Source organism: Desarmillaria tabescens (assembly GCF_030435595.1).
Source record: "Desarmillaria tabescens strain CCBAS 213 chromosome Unknown EV420scaffold_53, whole genome shotgun sequence".
Taxonomy (NCBI): domain Eukaryota; kingdom Fungi; phylum Basidiomycota; class Agaricomycetes; order Agaricales; family Physalacriaceae; genus Desarmillaria; species Desarmillaria tabescens.
In genome coordinates this window covers 137,048-154,603 of record NW_026848352.1, presented here as the reverse complement: position 1 = coordinate 154,603, position 17,556 = coordinate 137,048, and the positions used below count along the sequence as shown (strand labels likewise).

At 48.0% G+C, this 17,556-nt stretch overlaps 6 protein-coding genes across 6 annotated transcripts; 2 read left to right on the top strand and 4 right to left on the bottom strand.

Moving 5' to 3' along the window:
- The first annotated feature begins 213 nt into the window (after positions 1-213).
- EV420DRAFT_1574011 (uncharacterized protein) lies at positions 214-1,399 on the top strand. Its single transcript, XM_060474401.1, has one exon. It carries the CDS (start codon positions 539-541, stop codon positions 1,193-1,195), a length of 657 nt encoding a protein of 218 aa, XP_060325195.1. The 5' UTR covers positions 214-538; the 3' UTR covers positions 1,196-1,399.
- Positions 1,400-2,198: 799 nt separating this feature from the next.
- Positions 2,199-3,445, bottom strand: EV420DRAFT_994698 (ribonuclease H-like domain-containing protein; the record flags this gene model as incomplete). The annotated part of the gene is made up of 6 exons (XM_060484280.1): positions 2,199-2,454; positions 2,507-2,511; positions 2,564-2,889; positions 2,943-3,024; positions 3,080-3,134; positions 3,186-3,445. Coding segments are annotated over 4 exons (720 nt in total), but the record flags the coding sequence as incomplete, so codon positions are not given.
- Positions 3,446-4,527: 1,082 nt separating this feature from the next.
- Positions 4,528-6,157, bottom strand: EV420DRAFT_1314499 (aminotransferase; the record flags this gene model as incomplete). Its single annotated transcript, XM_060468635.1, has 3 exons — positions 4,528-5,144; positions 5,197-5,339; positions 5,395-6,157. The coding sequence occupies 3 exons, from the start codon at positions 6,155-6,157 to the stop codon at positions 4,752-4,754; spliced, it is 1,299 nt and encodes a 432-aa protein (XP_060325193.1). The 3' UTR covers positions 4,528-4,751.
- A 1,186-nt stretch (positions 6,158-7,343) lies between these two features.
- On the bottom strand, positions 7,344-8,952 carry EV420DRAFT_1573996 (uncharacterized protein). The gene is given in 9 exon segments (XM_060474400.1): positions 7,344-7,700; positions 7,755-7,829; positions 7,885-8,002; positions 8,056-8,209; positions 8,270-8,372; positions 8,429-8,633; positions 8,685-8,727; positions 8,779-8,864; positions 8,882-8,952. The coding sequence occupies 8 exon segments, from the start codon at positions 8,837-8,839 to the stop codon at positions 7,356-7,358; spliced, it is 1,104 nt and encodes a 367-aa protein (XP_060325192.1). The 5' UTR covers positions 8,840-8,864; positions 8,882-8,952; the 3' UTR covers positions 7,344-7,355.
- Positions 8,953-9,382: 430 nt separating this feature from the next.
- Positions 9,383-10,695, top strand: EV420DRAFT_1573990 (uncharacterized protein). The gene is made up of 5 exons (XM_060474399.1): positions 9,383-9,878; positions 9,931-10,060; positions 10,114-10,226; positions 10,281-10,382; positions 10,439-10,695. Exons 1-5 carry the CDS (start codon positions 9,459-9,461, stop codon positions 10,448-10,450), a joined length of 777 nt encoding a protein of 258 aa, XP_060325191.1. The 5' UTR covers positions 9,383-9,458; the 3' UTR covers positions 10,451-10,695.
- Positions 10,696-16,150: 5,455 nt separating this feature from the next.
- Positions 16,151-17,094, bottom strand: EV420DRAFT_1721922 (uncharacterized protein; the record flags this gene model as incomplete). Its single annotated transcript, XM_060479772.1, has 4 exons — positions 16,718-17,094; positions 16,561-16,664; positions 16,234-16,432; positions 16,151-16,173 (listed from the first exon to the last, which is right to left on the bottom strand). The coding sequence occupies exons 1-4, from the start codon at positions 16,875-16,877 to the stop codon at positions 16,151-16,153; spliced, it is 486 nt and encodes a 161-aa protein (XP_060325190.1). The 5' UTR covers positions 16,878-17,094.
- Between the last annotated feature and the right edge of the window lie 462 nt (positions 17,095-17,556).

Genomic DNA, 17,556 nt, shown 5'->3' with positions numbered 1-17,556 from the left:
ATCCAACCCACGTCCATGGTCCCCTCCTTCTTAAAGTGCCCATACATTGTCGGTCTTGTGGCGGGCAAGGATAGGTCTCCATGTCCAGGGGTAACCCCAGCGCTCCTCCCAGTGAATGGACAGTTTGATATTTTCGGTCTCCAAAGATTCCGTCCTCCTTCCGCGATCTCCTATATGCTTCGCTTCTCATATTTGGCAAGGGCGAGATTTGGTTACGCGCGGTGTTAACCTGTGGGAACGCAGTTCCGTAGCCATACTGTCCACCTTGGGTTGCATTAGCATCTCGGATTGCGGTGGCCGACTAACACAGAACGTGTTTGTCAGACGTCATCTAGTACCGGAGCACTGCGCTGACAAGGCTGTGTAGATGATTACAGTGCGTATCTTTGCCTGCACGTCCCTTTTAGGGACGTCCGATCGAGCTGTGCTCTGGGCGGGACACTGCTTAGGAAGTCACGTCAGTACGCGTCAACAATGAAAAACTTGGCTACTTAAAGCTTAGTACCAGTGGAGTCTTTGTTCATTCCCCCCTCTTACAATGCCTGGCAAACACGTTCGCTTTGCCCTCGACCAGACCTACAAGGTGCCGTCGACACCATCTCCCGCTAAAACATCCTCGACGTTGCCCTCGTCGAGAAGCTCATCGTCGCGACTTCCAGGTCCGACCCCATACACCCTTCCCCGACCAAAAGTACGGGTTATTCCACAGGTGCATTCGCTATTATCAGTCGCGAAGCCCCCTGCAATCAACTACGACCTCGCGAACCACCCTTCCACCGTAACCACACCTTACTCCACCCTTTCCTCCAGACCACACTCGCTCTATGAGCCTGCCATTTCACCGCCAGTTTCTCAGCTAACGCTCACGTCTCCCTATCTTCCCTGGCGAATTTCTGTTCGTCCATTGTTGAACGGCACCTATGTCACCGTCTCCGACGTGCTCCACGCAATGTACAACGGGCTTCGGGAGAACATCTCTCCTGCCGAGTTCTACGGGCTGCCCTCGAAAACGCAAATGCGGAGGGTGACAGAGGCTTATGAACAAAGATACAGGCGCATAAAGAGCCGGAGTGGGTCGTACGAGGAGAAGAAGGCTGGTGTTAAGCGGATCGACTTTTTCATGGGTCGCACGAGATTCGCTGGGCTTTCGCCTAGCTCCAAAGGCCACGATATCTGGGTTATGAACATTCTGTGATTTGGGATGTCGCCCACGAACATTTTCGTTTTTTCATTCTGTCAAAAGCTCTCGCACACATATATCGTAGTTTATCCTTCAATCATCGCGCATTAGTTAACTTATACCCGCAATTATTTACGCATCACTTTGTAGCACAGTCATCTTTTTTCCTTCTCTTATGACCTATGTACTCATGCTGCCTACATAATAATAATGCCCATTTATGATTTATGACCTTCAGTTGGAGAAATCTGCGGTAGATCTGCCGGACCTGCGGATCTTCTACTTCGAGCTCCAAATTACAAATTGGTTCCTCGTCTATGGGCCGAAGGGCTGTACGATTTTCCGGTGCATCGGGAAGCGGGCATAGCTAGGTAAAACGCAACCAAGAACCAATCATGTCGACTTCGGATGCAGAGCTAACTTGAGCGGAGCCAATAGACCGTTTTCTCACCCACAAAATCATTGTAATTCGTAACCTGGTCGACTAAGGAAGACTGATGACTGACCAGTTACCAGCAACCTCAATATAAGTAACAATCATTGAAGTACTGTGCAACTTCCTGGACCGCCTCTGCGGAAATAAGCAGGCGAAGGAGTTTGTTGTCAACGTTGCTTGGCTCCGACGTACATTTTTGTGCTGCTCGAGCATCCTTCCCTAGAGCCTGGAGCCTTGCCGATACACGCTCGACAGCCTGTGACCAGAAGAGCTGGACGAGTCTTGAAACAATTAGTCGTTCAAGTGACGCTCCAAAACTGCCAAGTCACTGGGAATACATGTATTAAAACCCAAAAGTTATAGGGTACGAACAATCGTCCGACATTAACCGTCCACTCCGTCGGAGGCAATGGCCGAGATCCGAATAATTCCGAAACAAATATCTGTGAGTTGAGAGCTTCAGAGAGATGAAAAGTGCAAGCATCGACCTCACCTTTCAGCAAAAGTTGCAGTTGTCGTAGCCCACGTTTTCCCCTTCAAATGTGCATTCAGCTGCTGACTGACCGTTAGCTAATACGTGTCAATTCCATGGAGTCAGACGACAAAGCCCGCTGCCAGCGCTAGTCTGAAACTAGACTACTTTCTCCCGCCCAAAGTGCACACGACCGGTCAACCGACGCCTGGAAGCGTAACAGGCCTCGTCATCAAGGCGTCTCTGGAGAAGACTGGTATCCAAGCGGCAACGGATGTCAGGTAAGGTTAGCAGCTGGTAAGCGCTAAAAGCGCAGCATCGATATCGGTGTGGTCCTCAGCGGGTGATGCCGAAGCCTACACAGCACTGCCATGAGAATTTTTGTCACTACCAAGCAATCTCGAAGAAAATATTATACTTTGTCTAAGAGGACTTCAGCTTCAGTTAACGGCGAATACAGAAAAATAAAACTCACTCTCTAGCAAGCTACCGATAGCAGCTTCCGCTTTCTCTCCGCTAGCTCCGCATTCATCTTCACTTCCAGTTCCTCCCTCAGCGTGACCCAGTCCGGCTCCTTAACCTCTGGGAGATACGTGCCTTCCGTAGCACGTCGATCTGCCTCCTCATTCCCTTCGACACCCGTATGCCCTGGAACGTAGTCGAGAGCGACCTTTCGCCCAAGGCGCCGCGCCCTCTCTCGGAGCTTCGCAAGGTACCGAATAATTGGCTCATTCTCGATGGGTTTGCGCTTGCTCCCCATAAAACCGTTTAGCTGCCAAGTGCGCAGCCACGTTTCCATGCCTAAAAAGACGATGAGGATGAGGGTGGCAAAGGGGGAAATAGGGCTACCGTACAGTTGATGGCGTACTTTGAGTCGGTCTTGATGGTGAGGGGAGTCGTCATGTCCATCGTTTGCTCGTGAACACGTACCAGGGCCTACCGAACGAGTCAGTGAAATCGATTCAAGTAAACGAAAGTTTTCTCTACTGACGATGAGTTCTGCCCGGTTATTGGATTGCCTCCCAGGACAACGTTCTGAGACGTTACTATGATATAAAGTTCTATCAGAGCCGTTCGATAGATAATAGTCTACTCACCGTGAATCACTATGGCTCCACCAAACGCCTACGCCAGCGATAGCGCCAGCCTTACCGTTCCCCCTACAGGCACCGTCGCAATAGACAGTGGCGGCATCGCTAGCTGGTCGTACCCTCGATACTGCGCCTAGTCCAATGTAATCTTCTGCTTCTCTCCTCGTGGAGAATTTCTTGTACTTGCATCCTGAAAATCTTGAGATCTGCCGTTGACATTCTGTCCTGCACACATTACATTGGAGTTCCACTTCCTTTGAGAAGATCACTGGACGTACCATGTCGTGTAGATACCCATATTCCTCCCAACTTTCACGGCATAGTACCCAGCTGATTTCTTCAAGAAAGCACTGCGAGTGACGGCTGCAAGGTCGTGAGCAGACACGATATATTCCTCTGTATCCTGTTGGGCCGCGAATTTCTTGTACTTGCTACCGGGGAATCCATTCGTCTGAAGCTGGCAGTCATTCCTGCGAAAAAATTTATGTTAAGCCACAAAATCGTTGAAACGTCGGGATGAAACACACCACGAGGAATATATTCCTTCTGTCCTTCCAACTTTAACGGCATAGAACCATGATTTCACCTTGCTCATCGAACAAGGTGGTGGTGAAGGTGTTGGTGTTGGTGTTGGTACCGCAAGAAAGGAAATTCAAATCAGTCACATGTCACGTGCCTTTGTCGATCCAAGAGTCCAAGACCACCCTGGACGCTCCCAACCAACTCCCGCCAGTCTGTCCGACAAAAACCCTGATTTTTGGCCTCGAATATGCAAAGATTGGGCCTCAAATGCTAACCCGGACAAGGCTCCTGCGGGAAAGACAGGGCCAGACAGAGCCGCGGGCCAAATATCGTCGTCGTTGTCCCTCTTACCTTGTGACATTTGTTGGATGAAATTTGGGTGTCACTTCCACCCTCTTCCTTCAGATCCCAACACGTCTTCGCAATGGGCTTTGTCAACTACAGGGATCCCAACAGGAGGCATTTCCCCGAGCCCCAGTTTAAAAACGCTAATTACGGACAAGGGTTGCAAATTTTAGGCCTGAAATACGCTATCTACGGGCGAAGATTTCGCTTTTTGGAGGGTCTGAAATATACTAAATTCCGGACAAACCCTGGCGGCAGCCTCCCAAGACCTCCAAAGCCGCCAGAGTCAGACCAAACCACCGCTCGACAGAGCATAAAGTACCCAACATGGCGACATTCTTGAGCTCAACTACACTGCTGCACTAATGCGCCTTGGAAACGAAACAGGTAACAATATCTCTTCCACGCTTTACGACCTGAAATATATATCCAAGGACCGTGACGCTGCATGTCAGAGCCAACGACCCTACCTCTTCCAAATGGTATCCTAATAAGGTTCTTACGCCACCTCATGACCGAAATACTGCATTTCAAAATGCCGACTAGGCTGCCATTAGACCACTATGCAGATCATCTACATAATTTAACTGGAGGTACGTCGTGTCCTATTATCGGCGACATATGTTCGGGTTATTGACCTGTTACCACCAGCTGGATATATATATTATCACTCGAAGATCGTCTAATCTTCACCGCGGCAGTCCTTTACAGCATTGCTCTGGGACCAGGTTCAGACATTGACATAGCTCCGACTTCTTTACCCTTCTTATACCATTGAGACATCGCCCAGTCGAGGAGGATACCAATGAATATGTCGATATCGCTGAGGGTGTTTTCTGCATGGATCACCACTCGAATGCGCTCCTGGCCTCTCGGTACGACAGGGAAAGGAATCGCCTGAGCGGCATATCCTCTTGAATTAAGATATTCCGCGAGTTTCAGCGACTGGTTCGTGAGCAAGGGGAATATTGGCGAGACAAGAGGATCTTTGCTTCTGTCAGCCGCACACATCGCGAGGACAGATTTTGGAACGCCTTTCAAAGCTTGCTGGAGCTTGGTAGCGAAGTACTGGCTGCAGTTGTAAACTTGTTTCCGAAGCTATAACGAGGGTTCTTGACATTGTGTTCATAAATATTAGGACTGTGCTCACCCTGTCCCCTTCAGTTCCCGAAATGAACTCGAACGTGCTTCTGATAGCTATGAGGTGGAGATGGGGCATTGAAGTCGTGTAGATCAAAGGTCGAGCATAATTGACAAGGTACTTCCGGATAATTGGCGACGTGAGAATGACAGCTAACAATATGGTTTAGTTCACCTAAACGCCTACTCAAGGAAAAAAGAGGCCTACCTCCCGTCAAGCCTCTAGCCTTTCCAAATGTATGAAGGACCGTGTCCACCTCGTTCTGCAACCCTAGTTGTTCCACATACCCCCGACCCATCGGGCCATACAATCCGCTCGTATGCGCCTCATCCACAACCATGTGACTATATGCCTTCGGTATATACCGATGGAGAGTCTCAATGATCTGTGGTAAAGGAGAGAAATCTCCATCCATGCTGTACAAGCTTTCCACTGCGACAAAAACTGTCGATTTGCCGGCCAAGATCTCCGGTCGCTTCTTCAAGAGCTTGGCTATGCAGTTCTCGAAAGACGCGACAGAGTTGTGGGAGAAGGGGTACGCGTTGCGCGTCCGCGCTGCAGCGATCCCATCCCTCACCGACGCGTGAACAAGCTCGTCGAAGACAATGACGTCCTCTGCCTGGGGTACACACCCGAAGAATCCGACGTTGGCATCGTAACCGGAGGTGAACATGAGAGCTGCAGGGGCGTTGAAGTGGGATTGGAGGTATTTCTCCGTCTCTGCATGACTCGGGCTATTCCCGTTGAGCAGACGGGAACCCGTAGAGCCGAGCAGTTTTTTTGACGGGATGAGTGCATTGATAACATCGCTGTTCAGCTGAGGATTGGTGGTGATGGAAAGGTAGTCATTGGAGAAGAAGTCGGGGACGTTGGTGGAGACTGCTGGGCGAAGAAGATCGAGCACTGGCATGCCAATTTTAGCTCGCTTGTCCAGGCTCGTTTGCAGTGACATTTCAAGTGGGGTACTCATGACGATGGGATAGCGCAACATGGATATTTTAGGGAGCCTTATTTATACTATAACTTATCTTCTGTCAATTTTTCTAGCAGGGGAAAACGCCGTGTTCACGGTAGCTATGGGAAATAGTCGGTTAACGCCCAGCATCTGATGGAGCACCCGTTGATCCATTGGAATATGAAGAACATCACTATGAACATTTTTCAAGTGATGAGAGGTAATCGGAGCACTTCCTGATCCGGTGAATATACCTATTGCAAGTTTTGCGTCCGGAACTTCCCTTTAAGGGGCTGAAGACGCGAGGTAAGTAGGAATCTGCACTGCACGTATCCCGTAAACAATAATGATTATCAGGGTTTCGTTGATCGCGTTTCGTAGCCCTTTTCTTCGCCATCCCTGGGTGCCAGTTTGTTTCGAGCCCTGAAAATGGGACGAGGTCATGACGAAACTATCGGGCGCATCGGACTACACGGTCTGCAGAGCACGAAAGAGGAGATCATTTTACAAATTGTGGATATTGATAGCTGTCCAAATACAAGCACATCACATTCATTGCGGTGGCTGATTCTAGCCAAATGATTGTCGCCATCTGCTAATTCCCCCCCGTCTAAATATGCAGAGTAGTATATAGCTCCTACATGACCTTTTAAGCCTAACTTTGGAAAGGTCATGCTTGGCCATCGATATCGTGGTAAGCGCTATTTTTACGATATTCACTCCTTACTGCACCCCCATCTGCCATCTTTATTTGGCAGGAACAAACTGCCAAGGTGGCATTTATGTTTAGATCCTGGATGAGCGCGGAGCCGGGATCTTTAATACGGCCATTAGAGTGAATTCAGGGGTTTTAGTTGCAGCCCAGTTCTCTTGTAACGATTAAATGGATACCTATCCGTGTCTGACGGAAGCAAAAGTTGAACATGCGATTATAACCCGCTTTTGAATTAGATAGCGTAAAGGTTGCACCCCCCCGTGCACGTGCACAATGCGCTCTTTAGTTCACTGGCTGGGCCTGATAATTCCATTCCAACTTCTAAGGCGTAAAACAAAATCCCGATTTATAGGCAATAGTATGCAATGTATCAGCTCAGGAACCGAAAAGTATATTGTATCAAAGAAGCCTCCATTCAAATACAGTCATGAATACAGAAAGACATGTGGAGTTAACTAAGTAATTCTATCAATTCCCAGGAGAACCCAAATTATGCGTTTAGACAGCATGCGACATGTTCTTATCACCATCATCCCCGCCATTATCACCAGAAAGACTTCGAGGTTTCCCATCAACGGCGAGTTCCTCAGCTGTACTTTCGAAGTCTGGTTGCCCACTAGTAGATGTGTGAGTCGTTGTTTGCATTCCAATTTTCATAGGTTGCATCGGATAGGCCATTGATGTGCCCGTGACTATGCTTGGTCCGTTGCGTCTCCTGCGTCGGAAGGCACTTCTTGCGGCCCATTCGGGATTGGTCTGTGTTGTCTGGTCGAATGTCGATATAGCGACCTCAAGGGTAGATTGTAGGCAAACGAGAGTGATGATCAGAGTGGGGTAGATGGCCTATAGATAGAAAGTGAGCGTCACGTTGATTGAATATTTCGATGCGAAGATTACCGTGAGCTGCGAAAGCATATCTACTACGATGTAGACTCCATTGTTCCCGCAGATAAAGGCGATGATCGCAATAAACTGTCGCTTATTCAATTCTTCTGCAATTAATTGCGCAAGAAGAGGACAGACGTACCCAGGTGGTAGAATAAAAAACGCCTGACTCGATAAGTATGGCCATAACACCGTTCTGCCTACGAAATCTATCCATGAGGCCCTCTCCTGTGATTTCACGGATTATCCTGCTATGTGACCTTGCATTGATTCCAGAATTAGCCAAGTAACTTGAAGAAAACTACCTACGTACCAAGTACGATAAGCTACGAGAGAAGTGGCCCAGACGTTCGTTACCAGCGTAGAGGCGATGAAGGCTATTGCCCACGAACTTAGACTGGGGTTATTGAAGACACTGATCCCCGGAGGAGCGGTCGCAAATGCTCTAACAAGTCCCACGGCAGCCGCTTAAGAATTCGCGCTTGTTAGCGTATGCATTTTTGAGGGACAAAAAAATGACTATCCACCTGCTGTGCCCGTAAGAAGTGTCGCCGATGTTATTATCACCCAGGTCTTTCGACTCCATAAAGTCCATGCTCTCCATATCACGATACTGTCGCCAATCACAATCTACAATCAAAGTGTAAGTACAGACAGCGAGCTCGTGGTTAATATCATCCACTCACATTGATCGACTCCAAAGATAGCTGCGAATAAATCGTCGGGGAGGCATTGTCTTCGAAGACATCGCCACCTTCTGCGGCATGTTGCTTCAAAAAAGCAAAGTAGTTCTGTTCAAAGCTGACGGACATATGGGACGTCGCTACCGCCCACATGATACAATTCAAAACGGTCATAGCCATGATGACCTTTGTCTTTTTCTTCTTCATTCTACAACATACTATGAGCGATCGTCATGATTAGGCCAGACATGCCGCTCACAATAGAAGATACATCGAGGCGATGAAAAGGCTAGTGTACATTCCTATTATATCGGCGATTAGCTGTACCGAACTGCGAGAGAATTTAACGGCACCATTTAGAAGAATTTCAAGCCCCAAAGCAATGAAGTAGGCTGAGGGGAGTGATAGTGCCATGACTAACAGGCTAGGGTAGTCAGCAGGTATTAGGAGGAACCAAGCGCCCGCGTTTGATCACAAAGTATAAGAAAGATATAGACCTCGGCACAAGAACATCCGTTCTCAGGCTCAAGTGCTGTCATAAGGCTGACATCAGACGGGATCGCCTCGGAGTGGACAATATGAGCTAAATTAAGCTGCACCTAGCTTCGAACCATCTGGGTCATCGCATGCTCAATTGGTGAGAAAGCCGGTGAGTTTACAAGTACATAGACCACAGTGAATGTCAAGGTACAGCAAGGTAAAGTGCTTTGCTTCGAAGTCGGATAGGCAACCGGTATCACTGCATCGAAAGCGCGGTGTAAGTAATACAGTAGTGGGAGGTTCTGTTCACAAGACTTATCTCGGGAGAAAATCATCACGCGAAGTCTTCTGTAGAGATCAAAACTTGATGCTGCAGGGACATCCACGGCGAAACCCAAAGGAACTGAACCAAGCGTGGGAAGCCTCGGCCTGAGCGCTGCTTTCCCGAAAGAGGACTGCACAGCCACTTTCCATCTCCTCTCTTCCATGATCTCCGCAGGATGCACGTTCTCTTTACAAACCAACTCGTGTTCTAGCTCTGCTTGTTACCAGGATGTCTTCACCACCTGAAACACCCTCTGGCGTAAACGCAACCGTACGAATAGCGACTCAGGATGATGTCGAAGTAGCTGCTACGGTATTGATGCGCGCATTTTCGAACGATCCAGCCATGAACTGGTGGGGATGTGTTAAAAGAGAAGACGAAGTAACGGACTATAATTCACCAAGTTGTCCAATGGTGCAGACAATGGAACGTCTTCGGAAATTTCAGCGCTGCCTTGTCAAGATTACCATGCTTGTTGGCGGCATCGTTACGCTCGCTGTAGTACCGTCGAGTAACGAGAAGGGGGAGCGCGTTGTTGCAGTTTCCCTTTGGTTGAAACCGGGACAAACATTTGATCTACCCCTGGGTACGCTGCTCAGGGCCGGAGCCTGGTCCGTTGCGATAGGTTGGGGCATACGCGGTCTCAAAGTAGGTCATTTTGTCAGATTAATTCAGAGTCTTGATTAATCATTGACCATAGCGTCTCTTTGTGGACTTTACGCCTCACGTAGAGGACACTCTCCTAAAAGCGTACAAAGCACGAAACATTGATCGTCTAGATTCGTGGCACTTGCTTGAGGTCGTCGTAGATCCAGACTGGCAGAGAAAAGGTCTGTACTTGATTCCCTTGTTGCGGCCCTTCGAATTAATTGGGCCATCTCAGGCATGTCATCTCTTCTCATGAAAGAAGGATTCGCACGCACTTCACCAAAATCCGTCCATCTCGAAGCGACAACCGTGAAGAATAGAGATATATACGCTCATTTTGGGTTCGAGGTAGAATTCATCCTAATTTCGTTCGCCCAGGCGTACTTACTATCCCATTCTCAGATCGATGAGGAACATTTATTTGGAAAAGGCCAGGTCGATCGTAAAGGGCTGGCAGCCAAAGGTGCAGCGGCCACTGGTTATCCAGAATGGGTGATGACAAAGGTAAGCTCCATAGTGTTCATGGCGATTTTGGCTCCGACACGTCTTTGTTTGTCAAGTGGGAAACATAGGTACATAGTTTTTCGCGTACTCGAGTTCGCTCCAACGCTTGTTTATCCAGCATGCCGTAATGTTTTGCCTTGGACTTGGAGGGGTGGGTGCGCTCGCATCAACGACTATGAATCTTCCATCATTGTTGTGTTGTCTTCGAGATTGAACGATATTCTTGCTACGCATTAGTTCTTCAACCCTGCATCATACATCACGCATCATGTTCCATTGATCATGTATCAACAGCAGGTTGCAGCTTCGAATTCGTACATAGACTTCACCAGAAGCTCAAGTGAGCCGTCCTTCTCGACCGACAGACTCGGAGAATGTTTTCTTCTAGGTGGGGTTTCTGCGGTGATTTTTGTCCTGAGAGGTTGAGGCGTCATTAACGCTAGACGCCTTAGAGCAGCTAACAAACTGCCCTATGTAGCCGTGCTGCTATGAAATGGTATGGAAATGCCTTCATATAAAGAGTAACAATCTCTGAGTCGGGTCCGGCTGGTTTTGGAGCACAGCTGGCTGGTGACTATTTTGGGGTGGTCAAAATGCGAGCGAAATGCATGAAAATGGTATAAAGTTTTGGCACCGGATTTTGCCGCAAGAAAATCAATAATTTTAACTAAGCAATATACAACTAAATTATATAATCTTGCTGGTGTTTAACCCCCGGGGAATATAATCATTTTGCAGTAGCTAGAATAAAAGCAATGTTATAACTTCACTCGCACTTCGAAAACCTCCGTCTGGCAAAATGCAGGATGTGATCCGCATCTTGACTGATCCGGAATGCCTTATTTAGATTGGTGAGCAGCAAAAGGCTGGATTTTGTCAGAAGTCTAAATAAGGCATTCCGGATCAGTCAAGATGCGGATCACATCCTGCATTTTGCCAGACGGAGGTTTTCGAAGTGCGAGTGAAGTTATAACATTGCTTTTATTCTAGCTACTGCAAAATGATTATATTCCCCGGGGGTTAAACACCAGCAAGATTATATAATTTAGTTGTATATTGCTTAGTTAAAATTATTGATTTTCTTGCGGCAAAATCCGGTGCCAAAACTTTATACCATTTTCATGCATTTCGCTCGCATTTTGACCACCCCAAAATAGTCACCAGCCAGCTGTGGAGGAGCTTGAGTTGGACTCTGAGGTTAGTCAAAGTATGAGCCCGAGCCTTCAGCCCGCCAGAGCCCTTCATAGAGGTTGGACTTTTCGGGGCAGGGTCGGATTAGGTTAGCTCGGGTTGCGGGCTCTAAACCTAGCTCGGAGATCGCTAATGAAGACCTAAATATGTCAGTCATTCAAGATTTTTGGGGGACTATCCTACTGAGTTTTTTGGACTGACGTAACTGTAAGATTAGGCGAAACTGAGGTTTACGCTCGTCTGATCCAGTACCATACAGCAAAGACTTTCAGTCCTTTCTTGAAACGGCACACGTCGGGGCGTTGTACTTCATAGTTTTTGACAAGTGTACCCATTTGATCATTTCTCGGCTACCTTTGTAATGTTTTCCCTCAAAACCATGAAACTCGAATGAGATCCAGACAGACCAGCTGAGATGAAAGCTGACCTTTGGAGGGAACTGCGCTCAACAAGGACATCAGATGCTCGGTCCTGCTTGGAGGGGAACGTACTAATTAGTATGGTAGAGAACGGTTCCTGTACGTGGAGAGGCGAAGATTTCGATATCAGTATTGTATATAACGGTTACGACGGAGTGTTTGTTTCCGGTGTGAGGTACGATCTGTAAGGCACAGGAATTGGGGAACGTTATGTACTTATTTCAAGTCATACGGGCGAGAAAACCTGTTGGTAATAGAAACGGAGCGATTTTGATGTGGGCCAGCCGATCCTTTCCGACCTTGATGGGGAAACCAGGACGAGGAGAAGGGAGCGTCCAGATTAACCACGCGGAGAATGCATCTCATAAGCACCTCACTCCCAGCATCTATGATACCTGCGAGAATTAATGCTCCGAAGTTCGCGATGGTATTACCATCTGTCAAACCTGATCTCTTGAGCGTCGAGTACTGAATTGATGTTCACAGTTCTGGTTCCTTGAGAGTTTTGAGATGTTGATGTATCAACTGCCCATGGACCTGTTCCATAATTGAATTTTCCATACAGGGCATTCAAATTTCGGCCTCGATTATACTTAGCACTTGCATGCTTGTATGCTTGATTTATTCTGGTCTGTCTTTCTATTGTCTCTGCTGCTTGCAATTGGATGAACGATTGTGTGGACTAAGTCGACCTTGCGAAACGATAAAGATTGGTGATGTGACTTCTTATTCTGGAGCGCACGTCCTGAGAAGTTCCACAGATACATCCGGCACATCAACCGATGCAGCCATGACGAAACCTTGAGTAACATCACCTTCAGGGCAGATCGAAGAAGGTGGAACACTTCAACTGAGCCTTCATCGCACCAGTGAGAAACTGAAACGTGCTCGCAAAGCTAAGGAAATACTACAACACCTCGCCTCATCTCGCAGTAAAGAATCCTTGTCCTCCCAACCACGGTGGAGATCATTTATTCTCATGCTCAGAAATAATTCCCAACTCGGACTCTCCGAAGTTCATAACGGGAAGGAAACCGGTTCCTGGTGCCATCTAATCTTTCCCGCGGATCACGGGCTCCTGGTCGCCCGTTGTACAACAAAGGAACGATAAGCTCCAAAGTAACACGCGTAGTCATCTACTGAAATACAACTGTGATGAATCAACAGAATAATAATTACTGTGAAGGAAAGTTCAGGATACAGTTACGGATTCGGCGTCTGTAGATTTCACACACTGGCGGATGCCTACCACGCCGAAACTATTTGGAAACCCTCAGCAAACGTGTCAGTTCAAGATTTCAGGCAGGCCCTTCGATAGCTGATGGTAACAGAGTAGGTACAGTGGTCGAACTGGGAATAGCATTGAGATAGAGATAAATGACCCAGAAGATCAAATGCTCACGCCTTATGCGTGTGGAAAGGTGTCGAGTAGCGTCTTAACAGTATGCCCGTCGGCGCCCCGAGTCGCCTCATATTTATTCGCCGATAAACGTCCGTCCATCAAACCATCTCACAACGTCTTCTTCGTCGGCTAGCTTTCCGGACTTCGTTTCTGAGCAGAAACACTGTTAACCACACCGGCAATGGTAAGACATCTCCAACCTGGCTCTTAAACGTCCCCTCTGATCACTTGTTGAACTCGGACTGCGACGCGATTGCCCTTCGGTTGCCTACCCGAAATAAATTTGTCGTCTTCGTAAGTTCATACGCTTCCATTAGAGATGGAAATGCTGCCTTACACGCCTTCCTTCACAGCTCTACATCATCCTTCAGGTATTGAATTGCAGTCTAGCGCAGTACCATACGAAGATTCTCGGTAGCGAGTCTACAGTGTCTGTGCTTCTGCAGATCCTCGATATTCTTCATAGGTCTATACCAGCATCATTGCGGCAAGACTCACAGCGCAAGGATATATGGTTGAGGGTATGTAACTATCCTCGCACGGCAGATCCAGGTTCTTCCAGACGTTCGACGCTTGACCACACTCGAGACCAGATTATCCGACACTGCATCATGGCATCAGCCTCTATTCTTAGGTCCCCAACAATCTGTACATACCCGGTAAATCAATGTTCCATACCGGCTCGATATCAAATCTCCACACATTGAGCCCAGGAGGGCCTTGAGCGTCATATCCAGGCCCGAATGTTGCATCATGAGGCATCCTAATCAGCGCTTGCCACGTCTCTGCCAGCGGGCTCTACGTAGACAAAATTTTGGGCGCCATTGCTATTCGGCCTAGCGGTGAAACAGGTGCAGATATCGCTGCTGCGGTGTTCTTATGTGGCGATCCACATCCCCCCCTACTCAGCAACAAAGCCCAATGCTTCGTCCGCCACAAGCAATTCTTTGTCCAGTCATTTCACGCGACAAACATCGACGTGTGGCTGAGTGATGATTGTTTCCGATGGAACATCCCTAAGGTGAAGTGTGGACATGGAAGACAGTCGCATTTTTAGCACTGGAGAAAGCAACGCTAATAATACGACATCGGTAACCGGGCCGCAAGCCGAAAAGACGTGGTCTAGGTCTTCGTACACATAAGATGAACTGGGCCAGAATGACCGTCAAACCGCGCAAGACGGCAGACCTGAAATGGACCCTTAGCGTCGGATCGCACGCCATGAAGGCAACTTACCAGAGGAACTCGCCGCTAGTTTGATTCATTCAATGGTTCACATCCCGACATATAAATATCGAAGGAGGATCAAAAAAAATCCACAAAGTGATTGGTCCAGGAAGTTGATCAATCAAGGGGGGGCACCTGAGAGCACCAGAAAGAAAGAACCGAAATATGACAGGCATGGTACTATCGCATGGATTAGCGAGCGTTATACATCAGAGCAGAGCGATAGCTTACAAGTTCCACATGAACGCTAGTATTAGGGCGAGTAAACGGCATCGATGACATGCTTACAGTAACGCTCCGGGTAGATCTGAGGGGCTATATAACGCCACGTCAGGCATAAATCCCATGAGATGAAAACATGCATACCACCGTCAGATGATATTATATCCGTCGCTCTTCGATGTATAGTCTAGGCGGGCATTCGAGCGAATAAGGGGACGACGGTCAGCCTGTGGAACAATCAGAGCCGCGCCAAAGGCCCCGCCGACGGGAAAGAAGCTCCCAGCATCCTTTGAGTACGAGATGATCTATCGAACTTGTACAATTGCAAGGAAGCGCAATAGGATGCATGCGGAATCAATGTCTAACCAATAAAGAAAGCAGTGCTAGCGTTTTCCTAGAATGATTAGTCAGAGAGCAGAGACACGAAAAGAACACAGGTTTTACCTTGCTTCCGTAGAAGCATGAGATTGCATGTCAACTAGGTCGATTACTTTGAGAGGGCTAGCACAAGAAGGGATTCCAATTGTCTGTCAACTGAAAGTGAGAGGGCCGAGCCGACAGCCTCGCTTCTTTTACCGGCGGCGTTTCCCAATAGCTACGGAAAAGCCTAGCAATGCTTGCCGTTCCGAGCACAAGATCAATCAATAGAGGGGGTTTCCTCGTGCATGCATTCACTCCGTAACAAAAGATGATTTTGAAAGGGGATAGCTTCACCCACGTGCAGCCAATTGCTGCTGGCCTTTCATCATAAGCGCAAGAATGATATCTGTCAACAAAGAACTCGCCATCCCTATGAGTTAATTTCTGCATGATATGACACCTTGTCACGGATACTCGCACGTCGTCATTTAGACAACAAAGTCTGAGGTGATCTGCCGAAAACGTCAATGTGCATTCCGATCACAAAAACCGGTAGCCTAACTGACCGTCAGGCCAGCAAGCTCGCAAATCTGAGAGCATCTATGTTGGCTAGCGGTAAGAGAGGCCCTGAGTTAAAAATAAAGCCGACCACGTTTCAAAGTTCCCATCGCGAAAGTGTCGTGGTATAAGTCTATCTTGGTCGATAATGATCAGTCAGTGCTGGCATAAGAGGATTTAATGCTTGCCTTGGCCACGTCCTCTGTTAGGAGATCAAGGACTTCTCTTCGAAGCCTTCACTCAGACGGAGACCTCTCGCAATCTCCCTCGTCAGAGGTGCCGACGACAAGGAGCGCCGCACAGGTGATGAATACCGGATCCATATCATTGCTTCTGACAATCGTGAGATGAAGGGTGAAAAATATCGGTCTGTTTTGCCCGTAGAAAGACTATGTTTGGCGTTCTTTCACGTCTGCATAACGGACGAAATACATCAGTTATCAGTACAGCATTTCCCTAGGAGCGCGCGCACCTTCAAGGACGAGAAAGGAAATACCACAAACGAGCATAGGATACGCTGCAAAATGACCGACTTCGCGCGCAGTCATTTTCACTTCTCTCTTTCTGATATCGAGCCTTGTGCCACTTCTCGGAGGGGTTTGACACTTCGCCAACACGGAAATCAAGAAGCGTGGAATAAAGCCTGAATCCGGGGTATTTGCGCAGCTATACTGTGTAACCTCACACGAAGACTAATGTGATTGTCGAAGTCATCTTCTGACTTGGAAGACGGCTTCAGCAGACCTATTTGTGCTGCCGCTCATTAGCTACTAATTATCCGCGAAGATTCCGAACTCACCAATGTGGTACTCAATTCATGCAGTCTAGTATGCCATTTCTCAGGCCATTCCCATGGTACCACTGGTCTCTTCCTGGGCAAGACAAAGTAGTCCAGAGGAAGACCTGTCGCCTCATCAGGTCTGAGAATATTGTCAAAAAAAAGCCGAAATTCGCACCTGAAAATATCTGAGAACAAAGCAGAGGAAAGACACGGTCGCCCGCAGAGCCTACTGGGTGATGGTGGTTTGAGTTTGAAAAAGGAATCCGGTCCGTGATCCGGAGAGTGCGGGATTCTCCAGGATCCTCCATCACTTGCTCGTCACACTGTTTGTACATCCCCGTCCCCCGGTCCTCTTGATTCTGCTGAATTTATGGCCAACTACCTTATATTCGATACCCTTGACGAATTACCCCTCCGCCATAGTTCTTCTTGCGCCTCTTTGTTTCCCCATTCAAATTCTTCTCACTGGCTTCCTTTCATAGCTGGAGCCCGCCACAATTCCATGAAGAAAAGCTGACAATGTCTGCTCTACCGTAGACGAGTACCTTCCATAACTGACCCTTCAAGGCGTTCACTGACCCTGTTTCTTAAAGGGAATATGGGAGATGTATCATGAAAATTCCCTCACGTGTGTTACTAACTGCTCCATTCAACTCTAGTGTAACGTCATGTTCTCCTCGGAAATCCATAGGAACTATAACTGTTATACCTGCTGAGCGCCTGCAGAGGAGCTGGACCTTGTCGAACCGGTGTAAAATAGACATGTGGATGGGTGCTTTGCAAAGTTGCAGTCATGGGGTTTCCAGGCCTTCGTTCATGAAGTAGACGATGGATCTAACCGGCTTCTGGGCATCGACAATCTCGCCTGATAGTCCGCCTTTTTATCTCGCCATCTGCCGTGAAGTGGGAGGACTTTTCGTCAAAGTTCTGTGTGTGAATCTGTCGATTTGACTTTTTTAACATTAATCTCTGCGGCATTCGTGCCTTTAGTACCAACGTGCTACTGTTCTTCCG